At 37.4% G+C, this 27,532-nt stretch overlaps 1 protein-coding gene across 1 annotated transcript in view; it reads right to left on the reverse strand.

The window, feature by feature from the left end:
- Positions 1-3,806: 3,806 nt before the first annotated feature.
- The window catches only part of trabd2a (TraB domain containing 2A), a 52,147-nt gene continuing 28,421 nt past the window's right edge, over positions 3,807-27,532 (reverse strand). The window contains exons 5-7 of the mRNA XM_008423926.2: positions 9,171-9,261; positions 6,618-6,890; positions 3,807-5,135 (exon numbers count right to left, since the gene is read on the reverse strand). Coding sequence (XP_008422148.1) covers positions 4,931-5,135; positions 6,618-6,890; positions 9,171-9,261 — 569 coding nt within the window. The 3' untranslated portion in view covers positions 3,807-4,930. The remainder of the gene's footprint in view (positions 5,136-6,617; positions 6,891-9,170; positions 9,262-27,532) is intronic.

A 27,532-nucleotide genomic window follows, 5' to 3' on the forward strand; every position in this document is an offset into this window, starting at 1 on the left:
GGATGGATGGATGGATGGATGGATGGATGGATGGATGGATGGATGGATGGATGGATGGATGGATGGATGGATGGATGGATGGATGGATGGAAACTGAAAATAACTAAAACTAGTATGTAACTTTATAAATGTTTTATTTTTTTTACAACATGCTATTATTTGTTGTTGTTGTTGATTTTACTTCTAAAAGGGAGCTGAGTATAAAGCAACATGGCAGACTGCCAAAACAAGCAAAAGAAAGTCAGATATGCTCTTCAATCAAACAAATCAAATGATAGTAACTTACCTGCCTAACTTGGCGAAACAGGAAAAGAGGATCAAAATAAAAACATTTAAAAAACAAACTGCAGTCCACCCCTACAAACTCCTCCAAATCACATGCAAATTGTGAAGGTGAATACTGTATGCACATCAAATGTAAATGTATGGCAGCGTCATCTTACAAGTTAGATCCTTGTGGGTAGCCAAAACTTTCTCAGACTGTGACTGATTTGGCTGAATGACAGTTCCTGACTTTGCAGCCAGAGGGAGGCATTTGACACAGTTTGACTGATGATTGCTGCCAGGCACATTTCTTTACAGAGATGTCTTATCTTGATCTACATTTTTCTTTTAGGGTAAATAACAGTGGAAAACATGTAAAGTTATGAGCAAAGCAATATATTCAGAATGTTCTTCAAAAATCCTAACTTTTTAACTGCAAGTGTTTTCTCCTCTATTCAGATACTGGGTATGTAGTTAACTTTAAGAAACTTTAAGGGAAGCAGTTTTTAGTCTATATAAGGTAGAGAACAGAAATAGCAAAACTGCAAATAAAAATTTCAACCTATGCGTGAAAAATTTGTGGCTTTATAGTGCATGTGTTAGGAGCCCAGAGACTCACTTCTGGTATGACGTGAGAGTGTGTGCTTGGCTTTCTGGACTAACAGTGCATTTATAATCGTCTATGATTGTACATTTCTTGAATTTGAGCTCGAAGTGTGGGCTTTCTTCTTTTCATAGCACTTCTCAGGAAAAAAAATAAAAAAATCATTCTCGTGAATGGGATCCATTGACCCGAGCTGGAACTGAGTGACACCCTGTGGTGCCGTGCCAGCACAAAAACGGCTCATTTGTTTATAAACTGACAATCAAAGGCAGGCCGACCTTGAGAAGCACTGAGAGACACAAAACATGGTTTTGTTCTGAAACCCCAACAAAACCAAAAACATTGATGTTTTAACTGTGCATGAATGACATCTCTTTTGGGTAAGTACTGTTATTTTTCTGCAATAAAGACGTCCAATATTTGATTACAGAAAGAAATCTTGATTTTAGTTATTCTCTACAAGGTTTTCCTTTGAGCCTACTTAAAAAAAAAGAAGAAAAAAAAGCATTTCGACTGTGCAAAGACAAGAATTTTTGAGGTAACAGGATCCTTCCCCTGGTTACATCCTTCAGTTTTGACAATAAACAAACTCAGACTGATTTTCAAGTTTGTTTTTTTTGTTTTTTTGTTTTTTTAAGTAAACTGACATGAAATGTATTCTTTTTAATCAATACTCATATAGTTTATCAGTATGCAATGTTTTGCATTATTTTGCTTTTTGCTACTTTTCTATTGGCTAATCACCAGTCTGGGCTCTGTTAAAAGTTTTAAACTCTGTTGTTAAGCTGTTATAAAAACTTGACTGAATAAAATTCAGATTTTTTTATCACAAGTTATTGACTTTTAGATTACCATTGCTTTAGGTGAATGCAGTAACTATTAAGACTTTTCTTAAACACACTCTAGATGTACAGGATCAGAGACATAGAAGTAAAACAGAAACACACGGAATAACTTTTTGTAAAAAAAAAAAAAAAAATGAGTTGACCTTGTGCAGCAAAAAAATCTACAGTAAGATTGGTAGATTTTATGACCAGGGCTGATGGCACGTCTTTATTTTTGTCTATAGTTTCATGTTTTACAGGAAACAGGAGTCTGCAGAGACATCTGCTTTTAATTTCTCCAGGTTCAGTTGGCCACCCAACCTACAGTCCAATGTGGTGTGCTTCTGTAGGAACCGACTTTCTAAATAGATTTACGCAAAAAGGAAAATAAATATATATTTTAAAATATTTTATGTAATTTGGACAAGTTCATGAAGTTCTGTTGGTAAAAAAAAATATTCCATGTGTTGTCTGCTTGCTTGACTTCAATGTGGTTATGAGGTGACTCAATGTGCATTACGCTGTACGTTAGATAGCATTTAAGGTGAATACAGTAAACATAATTTCCTCCAGCTAGTTTACGTCCATCTTATTAGTGTTCACTGAGCCCTCGACTTTCAGAAAGGCATTAGTTTTCTATGGCATCGAGTTGAATGTTTTAACCATCGTTGTTTGTTAATAATTGCAAAAGCCTCAGAGTGAAAATATGTCAAAGAAGTGAAGAATCCCTCAGTAAAGAGGTCAGCTGATGATTACCGACCTTCCTGTTTGAAGGTAAGACTTTGGTTTAAGTTTTAAAGGATTTTTTTTATTATTCTCGACTGCAGGTAACTATTGTGGCTTGACTCCTGACATTCCCGCTGTTCGTCAAGCTGTGTTTCAAATAGTAAATGAGCTACAACATCTGTCAGCAAGAGCACTCAACAGGAGGCAATTAGGGGAGTGACCTGCAACTTTGTTTGTTTGCTCTTTTATGGAATGACTGAGTGACTTACGTGGTTTGTTGTTTTTAAGACGTTTCGAGTTACATGGAACAGATCGAAACCGTCATTTAGAATTGCACGCTGTCTTTAACATGATGTAAGTTTGATGCCTTGGAGCCATAAGACTGACTTACTGAAGTGACTTAAGCGATACAAGTAAAGAGCTGTTTTACCCTTCACAATCACACAATGAAATGTTCCAGTATTTGATCTCAGTTTGGCAAATGTCTGTCATTAATTAGAAGATACAAAAAAATATGAAAGGTTTTACATGTCATTTGTATGTTGAATATGAATTTTTCATTAGTGTCAAATATAACCAGGCTGGCCTTGGTCCAGCTGCTAATTGGTCAGTGAAATATTTTATTTTAATAAAAGAAACATTCACATAAAACACTTTCCGTGGGGCTCCTGGCAGCATTTATCTCTGTGATGAAAACATCAAAAATGTTCAGTAATGTAATTCAAGAAATAAGCACACTTTCATGGTCTATCTCTGAAATCTCCTTATTATCCTGCACACGTAGATAAGCCCGTCCCAAGCGCAGCTCCACCTTAAATGAAAGCGCAAGCTAAATAGTCAATTAGCTATCTTTTCCTGTTGACAGAACAAATCTATTAACTTCCATTTCCTGTACGTCGAAAAGATCACTTGCTGCTCCAGTTTCCTGTTTGCTCCAGTATGTTCCCTTGTTGCTACAGCGTCTTTAGTTTGTTTAGCTTGTCTCAGATCTTAAACAACTTATAATAGCAGCGTTTATTAGAGAATATTTGAACAGCCGGTTAACATGCCATAAACCGGAGCAGCATATTAACAACTTAATCCTCATATAGTCCATCATGGTTGTTGTTTTTCTTCCTGCTTGCGCGTATCAGGACGTAGAATAGTGAGATTTGTTGGAAAGAATCCGACATCTACTATTCAGATTGAAAAGATCGGATACAGGTGGCATTACGTCATAAAAAAAATCGAAATGGAGTCACTTTAGGCTGCAGTGTGAACGCAGCCTGAAAACAAAAGATTTTCATCTCAGAATTCTGACTTCTGTTGTTCTACATATAAAAAAATAACAACAGTATTGACTTTCTTTAATTTTAATTACAGTCAAAAAATGGCAATAAACCAAAGAGTGCGTCTAAATAAATATTTTATTGTTGATACTATTACAATTATCTTATTCCATAGATGACATGTGACTGTCCTAAAATACTACACTGTACATGCTCTACATGTGTGGACAGGCTTCATTATAACTGTAATATTATCACTATAATTATCTTGAAAATACAAAAAGCACATTTGGATACTGTAGTAACAAAAATATTTATAAAAAGTCTGAAAATGTTCTGTATGCTTTACAGGAAAGCTAATGTAGTTAAATAATTTAAACCTAATAATAAACAAAAATGAGTTCTTTCAACAAAGACAAACAAAGCAAGAAATAACACTGATAGATTAGATACAATACAATCATCTGTCCATATCACAACTTTCATTTCAGTGTGAAACATGACATGGGCTGTGGTGGTTAGTACCTGATGTCCTTTAAGGAATATGCTGCTCATTTATTCATCAATTCATATAAAAACCATGTTTCTCATCATTTGTATAGCCCTAAAATACAACTGTAGCATAAAAAAAACTATGTACAATTTCCCCAACCAATACATTTAACAACATCAAAGAGATTGTAAATGAAAGAATAAATTAAGTTGTGAAGAACACTTCTGGCTGCAAACACAAGGCGTATAAGAGCTGACAGACTCACTCTCACAAGCAAGCACAGCATAAACACGCTAACTCATACAAGCACATTAAATACAAATGGTGCAAGTTGTGTCTATGAAGAATTTTTAATATTGAAGAATGCTCTAAACTGTATGCAAGTTGCAGGCACAAATGGGTAGCTAACATCTGGCAAAAACGCAAATGAGACATGAGAAAATATTTCAGATTTTATTTCTTTCACTAGCGTTTTTGTTTGCAATTTTTGTGCAAAGTATTTTCATCGCAAAATAATAATTAAAAAAAACCTGTATTGTTCCAAGAAAACATGTTAAATTGTATTTTTTTATAATTATTTATTTATTTTATCTGAGCATCAGTCCACTGACATCAGTTCCAACTCAGGTTGCTCAAGCCTGACAGTTACATGTAAAATATTTTCTGGTGGGCCTCAGGTCCTGATTAGACCTCATTTGGGACTGAATTTAAACTCTTCAATGTTTTTATTACTAAAATAATTGATGTCCTGCTAGAGGACTGCAGACCCTTTCTGAAATACCAAAGCTATAAGTGTGAAGAGAAAAATAAGTAAGGGGTAGGGAAAGGAGGTGATGGGTGATGAAGACTGTAAGTGATGGTAGTTGTGCTGGCTGTAGACTCTGTTTGGCGGCTCCACTGTGATGTAGCCATTGATGATATGAACCAAAGGAGGAGGCGGAGACTGGATCATGGAGCTGCAGGAGGAAATAACAAGACAACAAGATAAATATATAACGCAACAATCCTAGTTTTCCCGCTCATTTTCTTACCAACGTTGGGTTAAATGGATTTGTCCTAACTGGCTTTATGGTTTAAACACCAACAAACAGTAATTGTAAATCCTAATCTCACATGTTTGAAATGAAAAATCATGTCACACTTCTGAAAAATGTTGGGAGGGGGATTCCAGCAAAACTTAGCCATAGAAAGTAAGTCTGTACAAACTAAAGCAACCAGGTTCTTTACTACATAACTATGCAACGACTGCATCAGAAAGTCTGATACTCTGACCATTTCTCCTTTTCAGACATTAAAATACACAGACTTGCATAAGGAGTGCACTTTGTAGCAAGCATAAGAAACAGTCTGTTTCTTTTCCCATTTAAAATTCAGAGCCTTGCATAAAGAGAGAAAAATAATTTCCACTGACATAATGTAAAGAGCACTTTATATGACGTTTTCATCCTCTGCACATATTTGTTTTCTCTTTGGGCTGTCGTATTTAATTCACACAGTCCAGCTTTGTGTATGTCAGATGAAACTGGAAACTCTAAATGGCCCATAAGTGCTATTTATTGTGGACTGTGTTGGTTGACCCCATGACAAATGACTGGAAATGGAGACACTGAACAAATGGTTCTTCCTGATAAATGACTCTAGGAAATGGAAGAACAGAGTCCTAGCCTTTTTTGACAACTAAAATGAAAGCAAAATCTCGCTGTGACAAAACATACAGAAGTTTTTTTTCACACGGCAGACAGCTCCTTTTTGTCAAAAAGGTGAGCTTGTTTTGTTCTGCGGTTAGTCCCTGCCTAGAGCGATGGTGAGAAGCAAGTCGGGTTCAATTGTCAAGTTGCTATTTTTACATGTAAGACACTGATACCAGCTCCAGAGAAGCGTGGATCTAATGTTTGTGTTCTGTAACTAAAAGAAGAGGACAGTGATTTGATATGTTGGCTGTTTGTTTGGTGATACGGTGGCTGTTTGAGCCCCCAGCATCACGTCAGGAAGTTCCCCACAGTCTTCTCACATACTTAATGAAGTAACGTGTTTATCTTCATTCGTTTACAATGTTTTCTTAAACAACTATTTACAACTATTACAATTATAAACCATACTGGTTTATAGTACATGTTAGTCATGTTAGTACAAGTTTTTGGATTATTCTATTTTTAGGAGGAGATGAATAAACAACTTTAAAGGTTTTTAAAAGTAAAAGACGGATGGACGGACGTATAAAACTTGCTTTATTGTGGACAGTGACGCTAGCTTTTATGTATAAGTTTGACATTATGTTCTATAATGAATTCAAAGCGATTGTTGAATTGAAAAACCACACAAGCTAAATGTTGCACATTTTCTCACCCTTTAAAAAAAAGAACAAAAGCACTTTAAATCAGTTATTAAATGTCCAAAATAAAGTAGTCATGCTATCTTTGGGCTTTCTGTCTCCTTACCTCTCTTCTATGCGTACCCAGAGGTCATTGAAATGTCGATTTTGTTGTTTCTTTTGCTTGTTCCGCCTCTTTTTCTTTAGCATCTTCTTCTCCGCTTTCTCTAGAAGGTCCAGGCTGTCTGCAGGAAGGAGCATGTGGGGCAGTGGGTCCTCTTCCTGGAGAACTCCCTGGTCCTCCTCCTTGTGTGGGATATCATGGAGGAAGGGTTCCAGAAGAGTAAAGTCATCCTCGTGATCCTCCAGTGATGGGGAAGCGGGTTTTGACGACGATCTCCTAAGTGATACAAACACATTAATAAGTTGAAGAACAGAAATGGGAAATGTGTTTTAAGCCTTTTATGAAGAAGCTCCTAATACACTTTGATTCTTCTCTGTTTGCTTTGACTCTCTTTGTGACCCATCAGCTTTGAAAAGGTTCACAAATATTGAATTACATTTCACATCTTTGCAGTTAAAGACTGCAAACACTAGGAAACCAAAATCAGGGACATATTCTTTTTTTCCCCTCCCGGGAACACGTGGACCTTTGAAACGTTGACACACCCATTCTGGGAGGAAGTTTTTCTTTTCTTTGATTTTAGTCAGCCATGACAAAATGAAGATGAAGGAGAAAAGCAAGACTGAAGAGGGGAGAGATGAATTTCGGAAGTATTGAAAAAGGGTGAGGAGATAATACAGTAAACAAGATGAAGTTTGATAGAAAATACATGCGCGTATGTGTGCACGCGTGTGTGCAAACACAAACTAAAAGCATTTTGTACAGTGTATATGGGTGTAGTGAAGCCTACAACACTTGATCTTCATAACATTTATTGACGGCTTTTCGGTTCCACGTGGATCTTTGTCAGGTTAAACATCTGCCAAGTTGTGGACATGTCTCATTGCTTTCTAAATGTTTGACCTGCTGAAGCATTGTAACATAAGCAATGATAACTACCACATCTGTGGACACGTCTTTAACATTGAATTATATCCACATACTTTAGAGCAGTGTGTTCTGCCATCCAGATGTTGTCTTTCTCGAAGAAGAACCCATTTGCTTTAGCAGAAACACATTACAAACGATGTCCTCGCTGTAAATTAGCCTTAAAGTGGTCCAGGGGTGTCATCCACAGACAGCAGTTAATGTGTTACAAGCGAAACGTTTTGCAAAAGACAACAAAGTTTTTAAGTCCCTTTTAAAAAGCGAGGCACGGAAACCATTTATCTTCAACTGCTCTCCTCGATCCTTATCACCTACAAACTTTCACAGAACCTGATGCGATGCAAATGTCATTTTTATTTCAGTCTACATAATAAATCACTCAGTTTCATTTCAGCTGCATTATTACACAAACGAGAGAACAAGAGCAGTAAAGTTTTTCGGACTCGCGTTAACCCAGCGACGCGGGTCAGGTGCTGGTTCATTTCAGGCTCATAATCCCATATCAAACACAGGCTCTTGTGTGTGAAAGTAGATTTACTCATTCATTCGAACACACACAGGAACAGGAACGCAGATTGAAAGTGAGATAGCCACCCGCAGCGCTCCACGCCCGACTGGCTGCATGCACTACATGCTTCGCAGTAGGAGGTACGAGCCGAACTTAGCTCGGACTTTTCAACAATGCGTCATTGGTGGGCCGCTGGGGAATTTGTCAGACTTATCAGCTGCGCGATCCAAAACACAGAAGAATGCAAAATCCTTTAAAGAATGAGAGCTGTCAATGAGAATCACTTCTGCTGAAACAGTGAAATGTAAACATTGCATCTACGATATCATGTAGTCCGATTAAGGGACGACCTTTACCCACATGTGTCTCTCTGATGACTTTGGGGTGTGAAGAAAGTGCATCCCAATATATATTAGCTCCTGCAGCAAAATCTAGTTGTATAGTTGCAGACAACTGAACAGACATCTTTTTTTAGTTAAAATTAAACATAAAAACAATAACCAGCTCGGGAGAAAAGGTCTGATTGCTACATTTAATGGATGTAGCATTCTAGTCTTGAACAAATTGTGCCAAAAAAAAGATCCTACTAACTATTTTCTCCAAACAATTCAACAGTTTATGAATTTATGCAAAAGACAAATCACAAAATGATTCATTTTTTACTAGTCAATTCAAGTTAGTTATCTGTATATTCAGTTCATATTTCATTTTTCATCTTGTCTACTTTGATACCAGAGGCAACTATGATTTTAAAAGATCAATCATGCTGTTATGAAAATGTTATTAGTCATTATGATACCCTTAGTTATTGTTTTTATATAGGAAACAATGTTCTGGCACAATTAAACTAAAAAAACAAGATAAGTCAAACTCATAAAGGTTGATGGGAAAATTAATAGGCCAAAATAGAAGAATGCAACAGACTGGAAATGTCGGAGAGTTACCCTAAACATACAATATAGAGAGTTTGCTGCATAACATTTCTATTCATTAGAATGGCCCAGCCCAAGTACTGACCTGAATGCAACTGAAAACTTTCTGTCGGTCTATCATATAAAATCTCCGTCAGACACGTTGCAGTGTGTGGTTGTGTTTAACTTGCTTACTCCCGGTGCCGTTACCTCCTTATGGGCTGTCCAGCAGGCGTGTGTTCCACCTCATATCCCTGGCGGTGAAGCACATCGATAACTGTGTTGTTGCCAAGAAAGTGACCTGCAATCAAGAAATGAAACTTGTGACTCCCCCTTTTCCGAAGCTAATGGTGATGCATTGAAGCTAACAGACGCAGGACGTTTGATATAAATGGCTCCAGAATACAGTAGAGGAGAGCAGGAATGAAGCAATTAGGTCTGGAAGACTCAAGACTGCAAGAATGCAACATGGAAGGAGACGAGAAGGACTAAGATGGAGGAGAGGTTACAGTCATGCAACGGTAATATCATATGTAAACACAAATTCAAAATAAAGGGCATGATTCTTAATGTCAATGTCTTTGTTACTTTGAAAATGATAAAACAAAAAGCTTCAGTGGGTTAAAGTCTTCGTCTCGACTCTGTCTCTGAACGTTCTCCATCCATCCCCCTCGGACGATTCTTCTTTCCTTCACCAACCATTTTGATCTCTCCATTCACGACCGTACTAATCTTTTCCATCCCCTCTACTTGCCTGTCCTCTCTTTCTCGCTGTGACCCTCTCAGCTAGGTGAAGTGGGGCCATTGAGGCTTCAGGTTGCCATGTCAAGAGGTCTCCATTCTTCCTCTCATTCTGACAAAAGGGAGCAGTGGCCTATTGTTTAGGCCTGCTCAGCCGTGGCACCACGGAGCTGTGTAAACAATGAACCCCAGCACTTTAATCTGGGCCAGAGCCACCAACTGAAACAGGCCAGCCTGGATGCACTATGGCTGCCATGTTGCTGCCACCATGACTTGGGGAAAAAATGCTTTCGCGTATGAATAAATATGCAACGTTTGCATTGGAATTAGTCTATAAAATGTACATATATGCTTTTTATATGAAAGCCAAACTCACAAATAAAAATAGAGATTTGAATGAATCAAAGGGACAAAAGTTTTACAGCTTACATTTAGAAACCGCTTAAGTCTTATTCAAGCTCAAGATGTATTCAATTCTACATCACAGGACTGAGGTGGGATAAATTGTGCTGCTCAACACAATGTAGGGGAATGGAAAGGTCTGTGGACTTCAAAACTCCAGAGACTCGTTAATATACACACAGCATGCTTACATCATATGCAAATTTTTAAGAGGTACAACGGCAATTAAATATTTGTACAAAAAAAAATATATTTTTTTTTTATCTTTTGAGAAAAATAAATGAATGTAAAGTATAATTTCAAAATAGTGGGAGGGTTTTATTTGCCCAAGACATCCCAAAAGCAAGCAAATTCAAACTTAGCAAGACACTAGGTGGTAATTTAAAACTAAAAGACGTTATATAGCTGTAGTCTTCAAGTATTTTTTTTAGATTCACAGAAACTGATGAATTGTTAAAAGTCCAAGTATAAATCTGATTTATTGCATATACTAAATTTAGAATTTAACAATACTTTCTCAAACAGGTGATCTGCATTTATTTTAATACAAGATGACTTTCTCACAGCGGTTATGTAATGTTTTCACTACCTTGCTCCTAATTTGTGGCTAACTGAAATTGTGCCCTGCTGGTTTCACATATGGCTTCATTACAGAGCCATTTTTAGACTCATTAATTCACGGCATCAAACAGACAGCAGATAAAAATGAAAAAAATAAAAAATAAAGATTGCAACATTGAATATTATCTAATGTAAAATCGCAAAGCAATTTTTTTTTCATCTGAAGTTTAATGCATTAGTTACAGAAATTTTCCACCTTAAGCTAAAAAACGTGTTTCTCTGGCCCCGCTTTGGGCTCATGGCATAACTTCGACTTGATATTTATTTACAGCCTCTCACTGGAAACAGACCTGCAGCCCTGCAATTTACAGCCCCGCACAGTTTTGGGCGTCCACATCTGGAGTAATCTGGAGCAACATCTGACATGTATTTCCACTGATTATTTACTTAGGCTTATTTCATACATCTTAAATCGATGAAATTGGCCAGGGATATGTGCACCAATGCACAATATGTCCACTGTACGCCTTTTAAGTTGCACCAAAAGAAGGAAGATGGTGGAGATAAAGATACGAGACAGACCTGAAAGCCTTCATTCACCGTGGACTCTCTACATGCAGGAACATGAAATGGACCACTTAGTAAGAGAGGCACAGATTGGGTCATGTGTTGCTTGGAAAAGCTTCATTTTAATAATGTTTGGTCCAATTTCCTCCAAAGCGACAGCTTTGAAAGCAGGCCAAAAAAAGGAAAAAGCTATAAATAAGTTTTACACCAAAACACTATGGTTTGGGAAAACCTTTAAACTCATTGCCTCTAATATTGAAAGCCAATCACTGATTAAGTTTAATATATTTTAGAGGCAACTGTTGTTTTTTTAGAAAAGACCTATAAGCGTGGGTTATTCATAAATAAGCAAGGCAATTTAGCAGTGCAAGAAAGAAATGTGTTATCAGGACTAACAAAAGCTGAAAATATTAAAGGTCCAATATTCTGATTTACTTTTAGATGGTGTGGTATTTTACATGCTCCCCCAAGATAATTGTTTCAACTCAAACACTAAAGAGGAACGCCATTAAGACTTAAAAGACATTATACAAAAAACAAACATACTGGCTCATGATGATGTTGGAGAACATGTTAAAAAAAAAACGTATATGCCTAGAAACGATCTCAGTTCATCCACTGGCTTCCAATTATCTGAGATTGCACTGTAGATGGTACAGGCTCAAGAGTAAAGTCAAACACAGCAAACTATGTTTTACTCCTCCTCACACCTGTACTTAGAGCTGGGCAAGGCGAGAACCACGGAGGTTCTTCTTGTCAGGAAGACATGGAATTGCTGCAATCAGAGGCTCGGATTATTAGAACATATGGAAAGCCTTAAACAGTCTTCCTTTTCCATAGTCTTCAATATTTACACTACAGCTTGAAACCAAGGCCAAAGCAGCAGTTCTCATAACATTACAGCACGCTGGATAAACAAACGCTATAGTCAGTACTGAGGCCTTTCCACCCCATACAGACTTTTCTTGCTGTTTATGTACACATTATGTTCTGCTAGTCAGTAGACTTCAGCAGCCTGCAGTCATCGCCTCTGCGCACAGAAAGAAACCTTTAATTGAGGTAGATAACCATAAGGTGTCACCAAGCTATGGAGCATAAAAAGATAAATTAAGCCTATGTAAACTATTGTCAAAGCTAAAAAAAAAAAAAAAAAAAAGGATAGACATTTGTGATCCAATGTTTCAGAAATGATGTAACGAAGCATTTTTTTTTTTTTTTTCCTGGAAAACCCCAACACTGGCTTGTAACAGCCAAGTAAAACCTCAGGGTGTTTAACTGTCAGAGAGCGTCAACCATCCATAAAAGTGACAGTCATGACAAAGACAAATATGAGGAAAATTACTGGTTATTCACTGGCACAAAAACAACACAGCTTTCCTTGTGTTTATCAAACAAGGCCAGCTCGGTCTAGAAATACAGGCTTTGATAATATGACTCTTTTTTTTTTCAATTATCCATGATTTACTTATAACGTTATTTGTACTTGATGGGCACAGAATTCCTTCAAACAATAAACATAACCATCATCAATAATCATTTTGGAGCTTGTTTGAAAAGAACACAAACCCACAAGAAACAGTGTGAAAGATTAAAGACTTGTGGGACAGTGGGGGGGAGGGAGGGGGGGCTTACCCATATGGGGTGATATATCTAAGTACGACTCCACTTTATATGTCTTACAAATAGTTTGTATTTGGAGCTTATCCATGTAGAGCGACACTAAACACACAGATGTGGCTTGGTCATCAGACTGGTAAGACTGACCACATGTCAGGAGAGCTATTTATTACAAACGTATCGAACGTTATGCTCTTGGTATTTCTACACAAGCAACTATGACAAACAATTTGTAATAATGCCGCTAATAAAAACAATGTCATGGCCATCCCTTGCAAATAAAGGTATGTATGAATGAGAAGCCCTGCATGGGGAGGAGCATGAGGGAAACTTGTAAGCAGTGTCTTGAAGAGTTTATTGTTTTTTACGATAGTTGTAGTGCCAGACATTAAAAAGCTGCTTAATGACTTGCAGTGAACAGACGAAAACATGCAGGTTTTAGATTTCTGAGAATAATCTCTTTTGATTGAACTCACAGAGACCACAGGACACAATGTTGCACCTGGATTCATCCTCAATACAAATGTATTTTCAAAACAATGCGATACCACATGAAATAGTTTTGGAGCCAATTCAGACTAGACCAAAATACACACACACGCACACGCACGCACACACACAAATGTATATGTAGTCGAATGTTTCGCATATTCAAGGATCAAGACAGATTGAGAAAGGAGCCAACAAGCAAGTTTTTCATAATAAGCCACAATTCAATCACTGTTCAAGAGTACGTAGAGTCGTTTCATCTTGCATTTGTCCTCCATTTGTGTAAAAATGTCAACTTGTGGTCTATGGACTGCAAAAAGGGTAGCACATGTTTGCTATTACACCCACCAACAACCATTACAACTACACAGAATACGAACAAATCTTGGAGAAAGTAAAAAAGGATTTGCCTTGAACCCATTTATGATGATGTAACTTGTCATTTTGGTCTTTATTTAAGAGTCCTCAGCATTTTAAATTCACTTAATATATGTGTAAGGATGTAGAGGTTCAACCCAACCACTGTCTAAGCTTCAGCAAAAACTGTTTTTGAAGCACCAACATAAACAGGACATAGTTTTGAAAGTAAGATGTCAATGATAAGAGCAAGTCCCGATAAAATATGGCTTTGACATGACTGTGAGAGTGTAAAAGATAAGCTGTGCTGATTATAAGAAGCACACAAAACCTATACCTCAGTTCCACAAAATAAGGATTCTTTATTCTGAAGAATGATAATATTTCAACCAACACCAAAACTATCTTTCAGTATATTTCTCTGACGCAGACCGTGACTCAGAAACTGGCCACACTCAATAGGGTATTGCTTTTTTTTTGTAATATCGATACCGATCTCCATTTGCTGAACAGAAAGCAGATGGAAAATCTGAGAAGCACCAGGAAGGCAGACAAGAGGGTGAAAAGAGCAGCAGACAGAATAAAGATAAAGCCATAAACACAGACGAGCGCAGATTTCTAAACTCGAGACAGGAAAAAAACATAAGTTGAGACAATCGGAAAAACCAAAACAAGCAAAGGAACGCTAAGTTCTCAGATGACAAACTTTGATAGCATCTTGGCTTCAACTTTAAAAATGAACAGTTATTTAGCATGTTTCCGTGTGCCGTCCAGCTTAAATAAGGTTGTATCGTTAACTTGTAGTTCTTACAATAATTTTAACAAACAGATTTCTTTGCTACATGAATTATAAATCCCAAAAATAAGGAGCACATCAACAACTCATTGTTAAAATACATTTTTGTGGCATAGCATCTGTAACTATAAAGTCTTTCATCTTACCCCTATTTTTTGTTTGCAATTTATATAAAGCTGAGAATGTAAACAAAAATTCCAGACCAATGTATTTTTAAAATCTATCTTTTTGAAATATATTATGGATTCAGGGAGCGTATTACCAAATTGTTTTCCTTGCAAAACAGAATCAAGCTAAACTATACTGTTTAAGGCAGGTTACTGGTGCCAGATAATTTAAAGTTTCTAAACTTCAATCATCAAGCATTGTCAAAACATTCCTTAAAATCACACCAAAATGATTGACGAGTTACTTCCCAACCCAATAAACGTTACGCTGAGCCACTCAGCTGTTTGTCATTTTGATGAGATGGCAGAGAAAGTGAGAAAGTGTGCTGAAGAAAGTGCTTTAAAATGACTGTTTAGAAAAAATGAGAAACAAGGAGAATGAGAGGTCTGTGGTACGAGCTTTGTTTTTAAATAAGTTCACACGGAAAATTTGCGGTGGCTCACAGCACTTTGGAGCCGTGTTAGGGATTACATCTGCCAGCCTAAAGTAGTCTCTGCGCTCTCCGTCAGTGCGGTCTTCATTTCCAGCCCCTTTGTTGCAAGGAAATCATTGTGACAGCGCACACAGCAGCTGAGACATGACTGCTGCACGTGAGCCGATCTGATGTATTGAAATGGATCTTTACAGTTTTAAGACGAAGTAAAATCATACACCTATCTTTATTGAGAAAATTAAAAAAAACTTTCCACACCAATGCACAGTTTGATGTGATGGATTGCCTCGCATGTCTTCGCTGAGCGCTTCAAAACACACAAGTAGAAGCACTAATGGAGAACAATCTCAATCAGATGATATTCATTCTTCATGTAGGTCAAATTCACATTCAGAATGATTTAAAATACAAAAATAAGCTGGGACGGATGAATTATGCCTGTAGGCATGGATTCCATTGGCAACAAGGTTTGTAACTCGCACCAAAGTTTGATTAAGTTCATAATATCCCATGTGCTCATGCCAAAGAAAAATAAATCTTGACTCTTGTGTTGGTGTATAGCAGGCGTAATACTGAGCAAGTTATGCTCTACAAACAAAGGCCATGTTCTTATACCTTGAGTATGTACAGTTATAACATCAGGATTACCCTGTCAATAGGTGATTAACCATCTATACACACAACCAGAAGTGATGGTGGTTGGCTCTAGGATGATTAACGCCGGGAGAAATGTAGAATAACACATTTCTGGTGCACGTCATTATTTTTGGCTTTTCAAATGCTGTTTCTTATCTTTGCTTGTGTCTGCTGGCTAATCTCACATCTTTAAACCCAAATAAAACAGCTTGAATATTTGTTTGAGCTGGCGACGTAACACAGACACAACGTAGCCCAACAAGCCGGCACAGCAATGTTTAAAGGGGTCACGAGCCAAGATATCAATTTGTCAAATGGGTCTGGGTAGCAAACACAACACAGACAGGGCAAGGATACAAATGAGGGTTATTCTGAGGCAACTAAATAACGCTTCATTAATTTTGACCAAACTCAATTTTTGGCATCATTTAGATTAGGATTAGGCTGTCAGCTGCAAACTTCTTGACGATGACAACTCTTGTTTTGTTTTCGTTCTTTATATATGACGTGTTTGAATGCATTTCTGCAGTTTCACACTGTAGCCGCAAAAATAACATGCATATCTCTGCAGGCCTCAGGTCCTGCTGCGAGTTCCTCCTCAGCCTGTCAACCGTCTCCATCAAGAAAAAAGGATAGCAACGGGAGTCGGATGCCCTCTCGCTTCTTTTAAAAAGCATTCCATACGGCGCTTCCATCTAAAACATGTGGCTTAGAGAGCAATTTTGTGCCTGTTTAGTTTGATTAATCTGCAAGCAATCTTGTTGTCGTCCCAGAAGGCCTGGATATCATCTGTGTTTTAGGTCTGGGTCATAAGTAAAAGCAGATCCTTGCAAAGGAGTCTTGTAAATTCCCACAGGCTCTGTTTTTGATGGTCAATCTACCCCTATTTAGTGTTCTGTCAATGATTTTCTTATTCACCAGGCAAATTTTGCTGCTAGACAACTACCTTTGTCAGTCAACCACGTGTTATCGCGACTACGTTTCTCATCACTTCTCTTTATTTGCCAACTAAACAAATCCATCCAACCTATTCCTTGGTGCAAATATATTAATATCATGGTGGAAAGTGGTCATTTCTAACCGACCTAAGTATCTGAAAGAGCTTCAAAGAAGAGAAAGCTGCATTGTTTTAAAGACGTGTTGCAATCATCTCAAAAAAACCGTTCATAATTTCATCACGATGCCACACCGAACCAAATCATCACCTACCAGCAAGTGCAAAACACTGTAGCAAATAATCAGACGTCAAATGAGACATTATGCAGCCATCACTTTGCTTTACACCAATTACTACAGATTTCCAACTTCAGGGGTTATTTCAGGGATTTGACTGTACACTCCCAAAGTTTGACTTCTGAGTCCAGATGTTTGCCAGAGTAATAAAACGCCTAATTGCCTACACTATGCAGGCACGATATGACTGCAAGTGAGTTTAAAATCTTGCAGCAGTAATCTGAGATGGAATGAAAATGGAGGTAAAGCCAGATAGTTTTTGTGTTGTGTCCAAACAGGCAATGAAATCAAACTCATTGTTCATGGGTGGTGTTAAAATGTTGAGTTTTAGGAGGTTGTGCATAACCATTTACAGTGCAACAATAGTCTTTCCATACAGTAGAAGGTACACTTGTCCTATTTTTTTGAGTTTGGATGCCTCTTTCCTGGAAGGATTCATTCATAGAGTTATTGCTATCATTACATTTATGTACTCTTACATGAAGCTACAGCTGACATTGGGTTTGTTTCTGTTAAAAAAACAACTCCTGACTCAATGTTTCAGAGTTTAGTTGTGTATTTTCTGAACAAAGCCATAAAAAAAATGAAGCAACTGCTGCCATTTGGTTTGTGGACTAATTCTTTTAGTTCTGATAGAAGGTAGCCCTGTCTCAGTCCTCTTGTATTTTGTCTGTGTATTTCCTATTCTCCCAATCTTCAGTGGGTGGTGGCAGGTTGTAGCTCATAGAGCCTGATTGCCAAATAGGTTTCTTCCTGTTAAAAATGAGTTGTTCCTCTCCATTGACATCACAAACATGTTAATGAAGAGGGATTTCTACAACGTCCACAACTCAGCCAGCTGAGTCCCTCCTGTTTTCACAAAAAGACAATAAATGATCAGTTGAACTTTATCGCATCACATTATACCTCGGATTGAATTTGACTTAATGATTTGATTTTAAAAACTTGAAAAACAAAATGAATGCAACTCATAAAAATATACATAATACTTTATGAAACAATAAAGTTTGATATGTGAACGAACCTCCATAAAAGCACAAATACTTAAGCATCAGAGGACCAAGGAATAATATGTTTCTTCATATCTCCTTCCCCTCTGGGCAGAACATCAGTGCACTTTATGTTTCATCCTCAAAATGAAAGAGGACAACCTCTTCATAACAAGTCCCATTTCAAATCATCAATAGATGGACGGCTGCTCTCCTGCTTAATATATAATTTACCTTCTCCTTTTCCCTTTCATATAGTAGTTTGGTATTTCTGGTCCAAATGAAAGTTTGGCCTCTGGGCAGGCACATAAAGAGCATGTTCCAGGTGGATGAGGAAATACTGCTGGGTTTGAATAGGGTCAGGGGTGAGGAGTTCAACTCTTTCAATAAATCACAGCAAGATGTTGTGACAACTGAGAGAAGAAGTGTGGGCTGTATAAAATATGTCTTTTGAGAACAGACACTGGGGCCTCAAACCATATGAGAGCAGAGAAATGTATATATTTAGGAGTTTTTCACTCAGCAGCTTTACAGGCAGTTAGTTATCCAAAGTGGCTGACAGGTTTATCTTCCTTTTATCCCTCTTTAAAGGGGAAGGGGTAGGCTGATGACACGTTACAGATGCTCCTGACTTATTATCTGTCTGGTCAAATGTTTTTCAGTTTTATTCAAGCTGCATTTGGGATTGTGAATATGACTAAAATGAAGATTAAAGACTCCAGAAGAAAAACATCTCTGCTTTGCTTGTTGCAGTGAATTACATATACTGTTCTTGTGTTATATTTGAAAAGGCCGTCCTATTTGGCTGGAGCTCTCTAAAGTGGATACTTCTTGGTTGGTGAGCTGTTCAGCTCACCAAGAGATGTAGTGATATGCTATGTGGCATATACTTGATTGTAATTGTATGTGATAGACCAACAAGTAGATGATCATAATTGTAAAGTGGAAGGACATTTCCACAAATAGAAAACTGGAAACTGAGGCATGCTTTTGGATTCAACCACCTTGGGTCAATAACACACCTGAGTGAAATATTGAAGTCGTTATCAAGACTCTGGAGAACCTGACTGCACTTAGGAGGTGACTCAGCTGTTGGATTTAAGTGTGTTGGACCAGGGAGACATCTAAGAGTTGCAGGACACCGGCCTTCGAGGACCAGGATTGCCCACCCCTGATCTAGACTATTGCATTTTTGCTTTGACTGTAGATTATTTCACTTGAGTTGTGGATTTCTGCAGCTCCTCCAGAGTTCTTAGGGGCTGGGGGGGTCCTGGGATTAATACTTTCTTTGCCTGGACGGACGGTTAACGTGAATGGCCACGTCTTGGTACGTTTGCAGTTTTGGTAAAATCTTTCAAATTACTGATGATTGACTGAACACAGTGACTGAGAAATCTTCAAAGCTCAGAATGTTGTTTGATAAATGAAACTCTGGACGTTTTAAACCTTCCCACAACTTTATCTCCCTGACCTGTCTAGTTTGTTTCTTGGTCTTCAAGATGCTGTTTGTCCACTAATGTTGTCTAACCAACCTCAGAGGCCTTCACACAACAGTGAATTTATACTGACATTGAATTTCACACTGCTGGACTTTGGTAGCTAATAGCTGACTTTTTAGGGCAGTTGATTGTTGTACTGGCTTTTATTTGATGTGCCAAATTAAAAGAGGTTTAATGATACTTATGCAGACATTTATTTTTATGGATAATTTTGCAAGACACTATTATAGAGAGGATTCTATCAGATTGGTTTGAATGTGGCAAAACTTGATTGATTGCTCTGTTTTGTAAGATATGAATTCAATTATTGAATAGCCAATTGAATTTACGATTTGCCATTAGGCGGCACAAAAACAGATTTTAAAAAAAAGTAGAGTAATAACAAAATTGCTACAGTAATAAAAGTTAAATAAGTCTTTTGAAATAAAACATTCCAACATAAAGGTGTCATTCAAACTTAAATCTGGGAGGCAATCCAGCATTGGCAGACGCTTCAGTCCCTGCCTGTCGCTGTTTCCCCACCCAGTGTGTATGTGTGTGTGGTGGGTCTGGTCTGCATTTTAATGGAGCTGGATGACATGTGTGTACTCGTGTCAGTGACTACCCCAAACAGTTGTAAACTGGCTGTTTATGAGGGTGAGGTGCTGCAGAAAAACAGCACTTTTTTGAGTTTCACACCATCTGGGAAAGAAAAAAAACACGCTAGAGACGGAGCACAGCAGCTACAGACAGGAGGGATTCAGGTCAGGAACGAAGCAAATTCTGACTGGAAATTACGCTTGGAAATTTAATTAAGAATGTCTATTTATTAAATTATGACTTGTCTCGCATTCAATGAAGACAGAAGCTAATGCATCATAGTTTTTTTTTTTAATATGTATGTTCACTGGTCTAAGAAACTGACTCTGTACCAGCTGTTCACGAATATTCAAAATGCTGCATAATATCCTCAAAGTCTTGGAAATCCTACAGACTTATGACCAGAGCAACAGAAAGACTTATTTGTGAATGAATATTTTACGATTTAAACATTCAAAAAGAAATCTGAAGATGTACATTTATTTCAAGCCGGTTTAAATAAAAATGAATAAAAAGTGACTTTAAGGGTTTCTAAAAAGTTGTTTCCAGAAGTTTCTATGCCGGTGTTGGTTTTTGCATTGCTTTGCGTGCATATTTAACTCTGGACTCTATTTTTCTTATCCTAAGATTGATGATCCACTCATATTGCATAGATTGCCACCTGAGCTTCAATCTATTGCCGCCTGCAACAAGTTTTCCAGTTTCTTTTCAGAGAAAATTCAAAAGATCAGAGGATTAATCTTCACATCCACTCCAAAGACAGTACCAATGCTGTGCCCAAACAAAACAAATGCAGGAAAAATGACCCAATTTCAACTACTAAATTATAAAACCCTAGAAGAAATTATAAGTCAATTAAGCTCTGGTTCCTGCTGTCTGGATGTTCTACCCACACATTTCTTTAAGAAAGTCCTGCCTGTTGTTGCTAATGATCTGATCCAAATAGTAAACTCATCGCTCTCTTCAGGTGTTTTCCCCCAGGCTTTGAAAACAGCAGTTATCAAACCACTTATAAAAAAGAACAATCTAGACAAATCCCTACTGCAGAATTACAGGCCAATCTCCAACCTCTCATTCATCAGCAAAATTATTGAAAAAGCTGTTTTTAAACAATTAAATAACTTCCTAACAATAACAAACTGCTTTGACTCCTTCCAGTCTGGTTTTCGTGCTCACCACAGCACGGAGACTGGCGTAGTAAAAGTGTTCAATGACATCCATATAAATACAGACTGTGGGAGAACCACAGTGCTGGTTCTGTTGGACCTCAGTGCAGCTTTCGACACTGTTGACCTTGACATTTTACTGAATCGACTGGAGAGTTGGGTCGGACTCTCCGGTCCAGTGCTCAACTGGTTTGAATCTTACATAAAGAACAGGGATTTCTTTGTTTCAATCGGAAACTTCTCATCAGAGAGGTCAAAGGTCACATGTGGGGTACCCCAAGGTTCAATCCTAGGACCCCTTCTTTTCAATATTTATATGCTCCCACTGGCAAAGATTATAACAGGACATAGGATTAGCTACCACAATTATGCGGATGATACACAGCTCTACATCACGATGTCACCAGGTGACTCTGAACCCATCCAATCACTGAATAGATGCTTAGAACAGATAAATGTGTGGATGTGCCAAAACTTTCTCCAGCTAAACAGAAACAAAACTGAAGTTATTATATTTGGACCTAAAGAGGAGCGAACCAGAGTCAATGCACAGCTTCAATTATTACAACTAAAAACCAGCAATCAGGCCCGAAACCTGGGAGTAGTGATGGACTCTGACCTGAACCTTCAGAACCACATTAAGACAGTCACAAAGTCGGCCTTCTATCACCTGAAGAACATCTCCAGGGTTAGAGGACTTATGTCTCAGCACGATCTAGAGAAGCTCATCCATGCGTTTATCTTTAGCCGCATTGATTACTGCAACAGCGTCTTCACAGGTCTGACTAATAAATCAATCAAACAGCTGCAGCTGATCCAGAATGCTGCTGCTCGGGTTCTCACTAAAACCAGGAAGATAGAGCACATAACACCAGTTTTAAAGTCCCTACACTGGCTCCCTGTAGCTCAGAGAATAGACTTTAAAATACTGATGTTAGTTTATAAATCTCTGAACGGTTTAGCACCACAATACCTTAAAGATCTGTTATTACTGTACCAACCGTCTAGACCCCTCAGATCTTCTGGTTCTGGTCTGCTCTGCATCCCCAGAACAAGAACCAGACGAGGAGAAGCAGCATTCAGTTTCTATGCACCACAGATTTGGAACAAACTTCCAGAAAACTGTAAAACAGCTGAAACACTGGGTGCTTTTAAATCTCAACTTAAAACCCACCTGTTTAGAGTTGCTTATGGTTAAATTAGGGTTAGAGTGCGGGTTTTGATGTCTTCCATGTTTTTATGTCTTTAATGTTTTTAATTTCTTCTTCTTTCTTTTCGACGTTTTAATGATGTAATGTTTTTTGTTTTTTTGTTTTTATTTTGTTTTTTTTTATTTCTTTTTAAATCTCTCTCTTTCTCACTTGTTGCTGAAATGTGCTATACAAATAAAATTTGATTGATTGATTGATTGATTAAGAAAAACATATAGCTGTTGTACTGGTGGAAATAAAGCAAGTGAAAAATCATTCTCATGTGTTTATCTCAACACAAAACAAAATATTTTCATAACTTTTTTCATATTTTGTCTTGTTATTAAATACAAGAAAATAGCTACTCACTTAAACCTTCACATATACACTACAATAATTAACAATGTTTGGAAAAGAAAAGGATTCTAATAATCAAAAAAGCCTCACTTCTCCAGAGAGAACAGTGGCCCATTTTCAGTGTGACTGAATGTTTTTATGGCAAAAGAATAATTTAAAGTGGGATGTATTCCTTATTTAATTACCAAAGACAAAAAGTGGAATTTTAACATATCTTAAAAATAAATAAAAACACAAAGTACTTGCATTTTAATGTAGTTATCCAACATAGTATTATAAAAATGTACATGACCAGGGGAAACACTGTTAATTCCCATGTTTCACTTTATGGTGCTTTTCCAAGCAAATTCCTCTGAAGCATACTACTGTTCCAAAACACATGATTTGATTTCTTTTTTTTTCTTCTGGCAAGCATTATTTTTTAGGTCTAAACACTAGTTCCAAACCCCCTCCAATTTTTTTTTTTTTTTTTCACTTGTACCATAGTTTTTATTTTAATTATGGCCATGCCCATGTGGCTTGATGTTTCACATTTTAGGTAAGTATTTTCCCACTCGCCTGTGCAGAGTTACACACCAGAAGTCAGAGAGCTCTGGGAAATTTCATGTCATCTTCTGCCTAGAGCCAGGTCAAAGTCCAAGACATCCATCTGCTACAGTCTACCCGAAGCACTAAACAGCTCACCAACCAAGAAGTATTCACTTTAGAGCGCTCCAACCAAGCTAAATAGTGGAAGATCCAAAGGCAAACCCTAATTGTCTGTGAAACGAGTCAAACATTTCAGTGCATAGTAACTGTTACAGCATGTCAGCCACACTGGCAATTACGCTGCCGCAAACATTTAAATTTGTGGTTTTGGAGCAGAGTTTTTAGGAGAAGCATGGTGTGCTAAGCATATTCAGTCAAAACATGAATGCATTCACACTTTTACAGTGGATGAGAAAAAATAAATAAAAAATCAACTTCACCGATATGTAAACACACTCATTCTCCACTCCACAGTCACAGGGTATAGAAGAGAATGTGATTATAACACAATGGATTGAATCGCAGTACAGGTTAGTAATAACGGTTCTAACATGATACAGAGAATTGAATCAGTTTTCTATATTTTGCCCTTGTCCAGTATCGCATCAGTGGACCATTGACAAGAACTACATCATAATTCAAGTTCCCCTGGGAGGAAATTAAATAATTAATGTTAGTAGTTCACCTTAAAACTGAGTTCCAATATGAACTAGTTCGTGTTTATTTATCATATTTTGCATGAAATAAAGAGTGAAGATATTTATCTAGAATCATGATGTCATTTCCTCCTTCACTTGTCTTGCAATCTGAACTAAAACTGTGAGAACTTGCTTTTAAGGGCTGCACAACATATTGTGAATATATCCCCATTGCAACGTCAGTGTTTGCAATATTTATGTTGTAAGAGGACTGTTTAGAGTGTAATAATTGTTGAATGAAACATTCTAGGTCTTATGAACTTGCATGTTATGTTGGACAGAGACGTTCATACTGGACACTAATTATGTTGCCCAAAATGCTAAAGATGACAGAGTGATGGAAGCATAGATGAGAAAGAGAGGAGAACAGAAAAACACATATATGGCAACTGATATTGTCATAACAACATTTACCAATAATATTATTCCCAGTGCAAGATTTTCTAACATTGTAACTTTCAAACAGAGACACAAACCACACTAACACTCACACAAAGAGGTAAGATCACTGCTGGTTAACCGTCAGCAAGATGCAGCATAAATTTAGGTGCCATTCAAGTCGCCTGTAATGTTTCATAACACAATTTATGATGCAGGGTTAGAAAAATCTAAATATCAGGTTATTTTTTGCAATATCAGCTTCATATTAAGAAAACAAAAACGACAGAGATACTTTTAACAGTGTTGTATTTTACATTTTTAATTGTTACTGTAATAATAAGGACTGCATTTATTGTCAACGTGTTTGTACTCCATATATTTATAGAGTCTATGTTTGTTATTTTCTATTTGTCTTGCCCATTATGATGTGTGCTGTGTCCCTTCTTGGCCAGGAAACCCTTGTAAAAGAAATCTGGATCTCAATGGATTTTTATCTTGTTCAATACAGCCTCAATAAATACACAAATAGAATAATATCAAAGGCAAGCGTTGTAGTCTCTTTTATTTTTCCAAACATGTTGCAACGCTTTTGTCGTCAAATAGCAAAGCCTGAAAATCTTGATCAAAAGAGAGCATGGCACAGCTGGCTACCAGTAGATAACTTGTTTTATGTGTTCAGTGGGACTCTTTCTTTCTTTTTTTTTTGGAAGTGGCATGTAATGAAAATATATGAAAAGAAAACAGAAATTACTATAGCATAAACACTGCAGGCACTGGGGTCAGGTTCCATAGACAGATAAGCAGGACACCCAGACCTATTTATATATTTTGTTTTTTTTGGCAAAGTCTGGTCAGTATGAAACTGTGCTGCTTTGTCGAGAAGTAAATTATCATTTATAAACTGTTTTGTTGAGTTGTTGTGGCAATAAAGCTTACTGCAGGCAAAAACGAAAGCCCACAGTTATTTTCCACGGAGCATCAGTCAATACGCTTTGGCAGCTTCTGCACACTGACTGGATCATTACTTGGGAAGAGAAATATGCTCCATATGCCGCTGGTCTTTAAGCAACACAACTCCAAATTCCACTGACTCTAATGTGGAGTCCAATGCTGAGTACATTTCAGCTAATTATGGATTAGCATAAGCTTGATGGAACACAGTTAAAGGACGATAAGTCCCCTTCTTTCCCAGAGGCTGGTTACTGTGGTATGTTATGCAGACACTTCAGAAAATGCATTGTAGAGGGTGGCCAAACCTTTAATCTGTTGAGACATCCTTTTGCACTAATTCAACCGAACAAGAGATGGTGACTGATACGTTTCACAGCTGATGGCAACAGAAAAGTGAGTATGCTGACATAATGGGCTCCATTGTGTTATGTGCATGTATGCGTGTGTCCTTTGACCCTTCTAGATATAATTAAGGACACATTTTAGCCAGGTTGGTTTTGGAAATTACTTCTGGCTGAGGTTTCTGTGTGTAAGTATGCGTGTTTGTGTGTGTGTGTGCTCTCAGTGTGTGTGTGAGTACCCTAATGTGCCCCATCCCATTGCTTGTACATGTCGACCTAACCTGCCCCCTGTATGTCTACGACTAGTGCTTCTGGGCTGATTGGCCGTATCAGTTTCACTCAGCAGCTCACACACGCACACACACGCACACCCACACCCGCACACACACACATGCACACACCCGCACGCAAACACACACCAAACCACACACGTTTAGAGACCAAACCCTTGTAAAGGCACCTCCTTAGGGACACACTGTGAAATATACTCCTTGTTAGGACTTGTGTGTGCGTGCGTGTGTCTGTGTGTGTGTGTGTGTGTGTGTGTGTGTGTGTGTGTGTGTGTGTGTGTGTGTGTGTGTGTGCCTGCTTTTCTTCAGCTGTTTCCTGCCAGTTCAGAGAGCAGCAGACTGTGAAGGTCTCTCTTTCTGCAAAAATCCCATTGATTTTCTGCTTGGAAAAGATAATAACTGTAATGATATCATTGCAGGAAAATTTTTATTTTGTTTTTCTGCCACTAGAACGTGATACCGTCTTCTAAAATACCCGATGCTGCAAAAACCATTAGCTATTCTGCGCAGTTCACATGAGATGTACTCTGCAAACACTTGTCTCCCCATTCAATGGTATGCCTGATAATCCAACTTTTGAACACAATTATTCCACAGGGAAAAGATTTCAACACTCAGTTTTTATATATATATATAAATCTTTTTATAACTGTTACATATTTTGTAGAATAAATACAAATTTCAATAATTAATAGTGGGTCATTGTCAAGTACCTATGCCTGACTGCTGTGTTCAGTGGGATGGATGCTTTAATTAGCCAGTCAAAGGTCTCACACAAAGCCACTAGGAAAAAAGACTGCTTGCCAAAGGTATAACGTTTCTAACCAGAGAGAATGAATAGAATCCACTGAGGGTACACAACGACACACACACTCTGCTGTGATGTAGAGGAAAACTATACCACATATTTTAGTCACTTAACTTAAATATCTGAGGCTGCTACATGCATACTAACAGAAGAATTTAAAGAACTCTGCTGGTATTTCTAATTGATAAAACCTAAATATTTTTCTCATTTCTTAGATTAAATTAGGTTTTAAAAATTATGAGAAATGATCTTACTGAAGTAAGTGGATAAAAAAACTGAAAAAGATCAGGATCCAAACCTCAATTCTTAGCCACTTTTTATCATGATTTATATAAATATAATTCTCTAAAAAAAAAAAAAAAAAAGTTTAAATTTAACAATCAATTTTTGTCCAGAACTAAGTTTGCACTACATTATACTTAGATTTGTTTTTAGTTTTTGTAATAACACATTTGTCAACTATGCGTATAATAACTTAGCTTTTCGTTTTATTACTTATTTGAAACGGAAACAAGACATATGCTTTACTTCTTTTTATAGTAATACATGAAGCTAAAACAAATCATTTTATGAGGATGTAGAGTGAAACCAGCGTTTATGTGCAAAATTTGCATGCTGAAGTGACAAAAACTCTGGATTGTTCCGTTTTTACAGAAACATATCCGATATTTTTTAAATATTCAAACTGATACAGAAATAGATGAGATGGGACATGTTTGACATAATTTATATTACTAAAACCACTGGCTGACTTACCTTCACACACCTGCCTTTGTATTCCTAATCTGTAGGGTT

Source organism: Poecilia reticulata, linkage group LG12 (assembly GCF_000633615.1).
Source record: "Poecilia reticulata strain Guanapo linkage group LG12, Guppy_female_1.0+MT, whole genome shotgun sequence".
Lineage (NCBI taxonomy): Eukaryota > Metazoa > Chordata > Actinopteri > Cyprinodontiformes > Poeciliidae > Poecilia > Poecilia reticulata.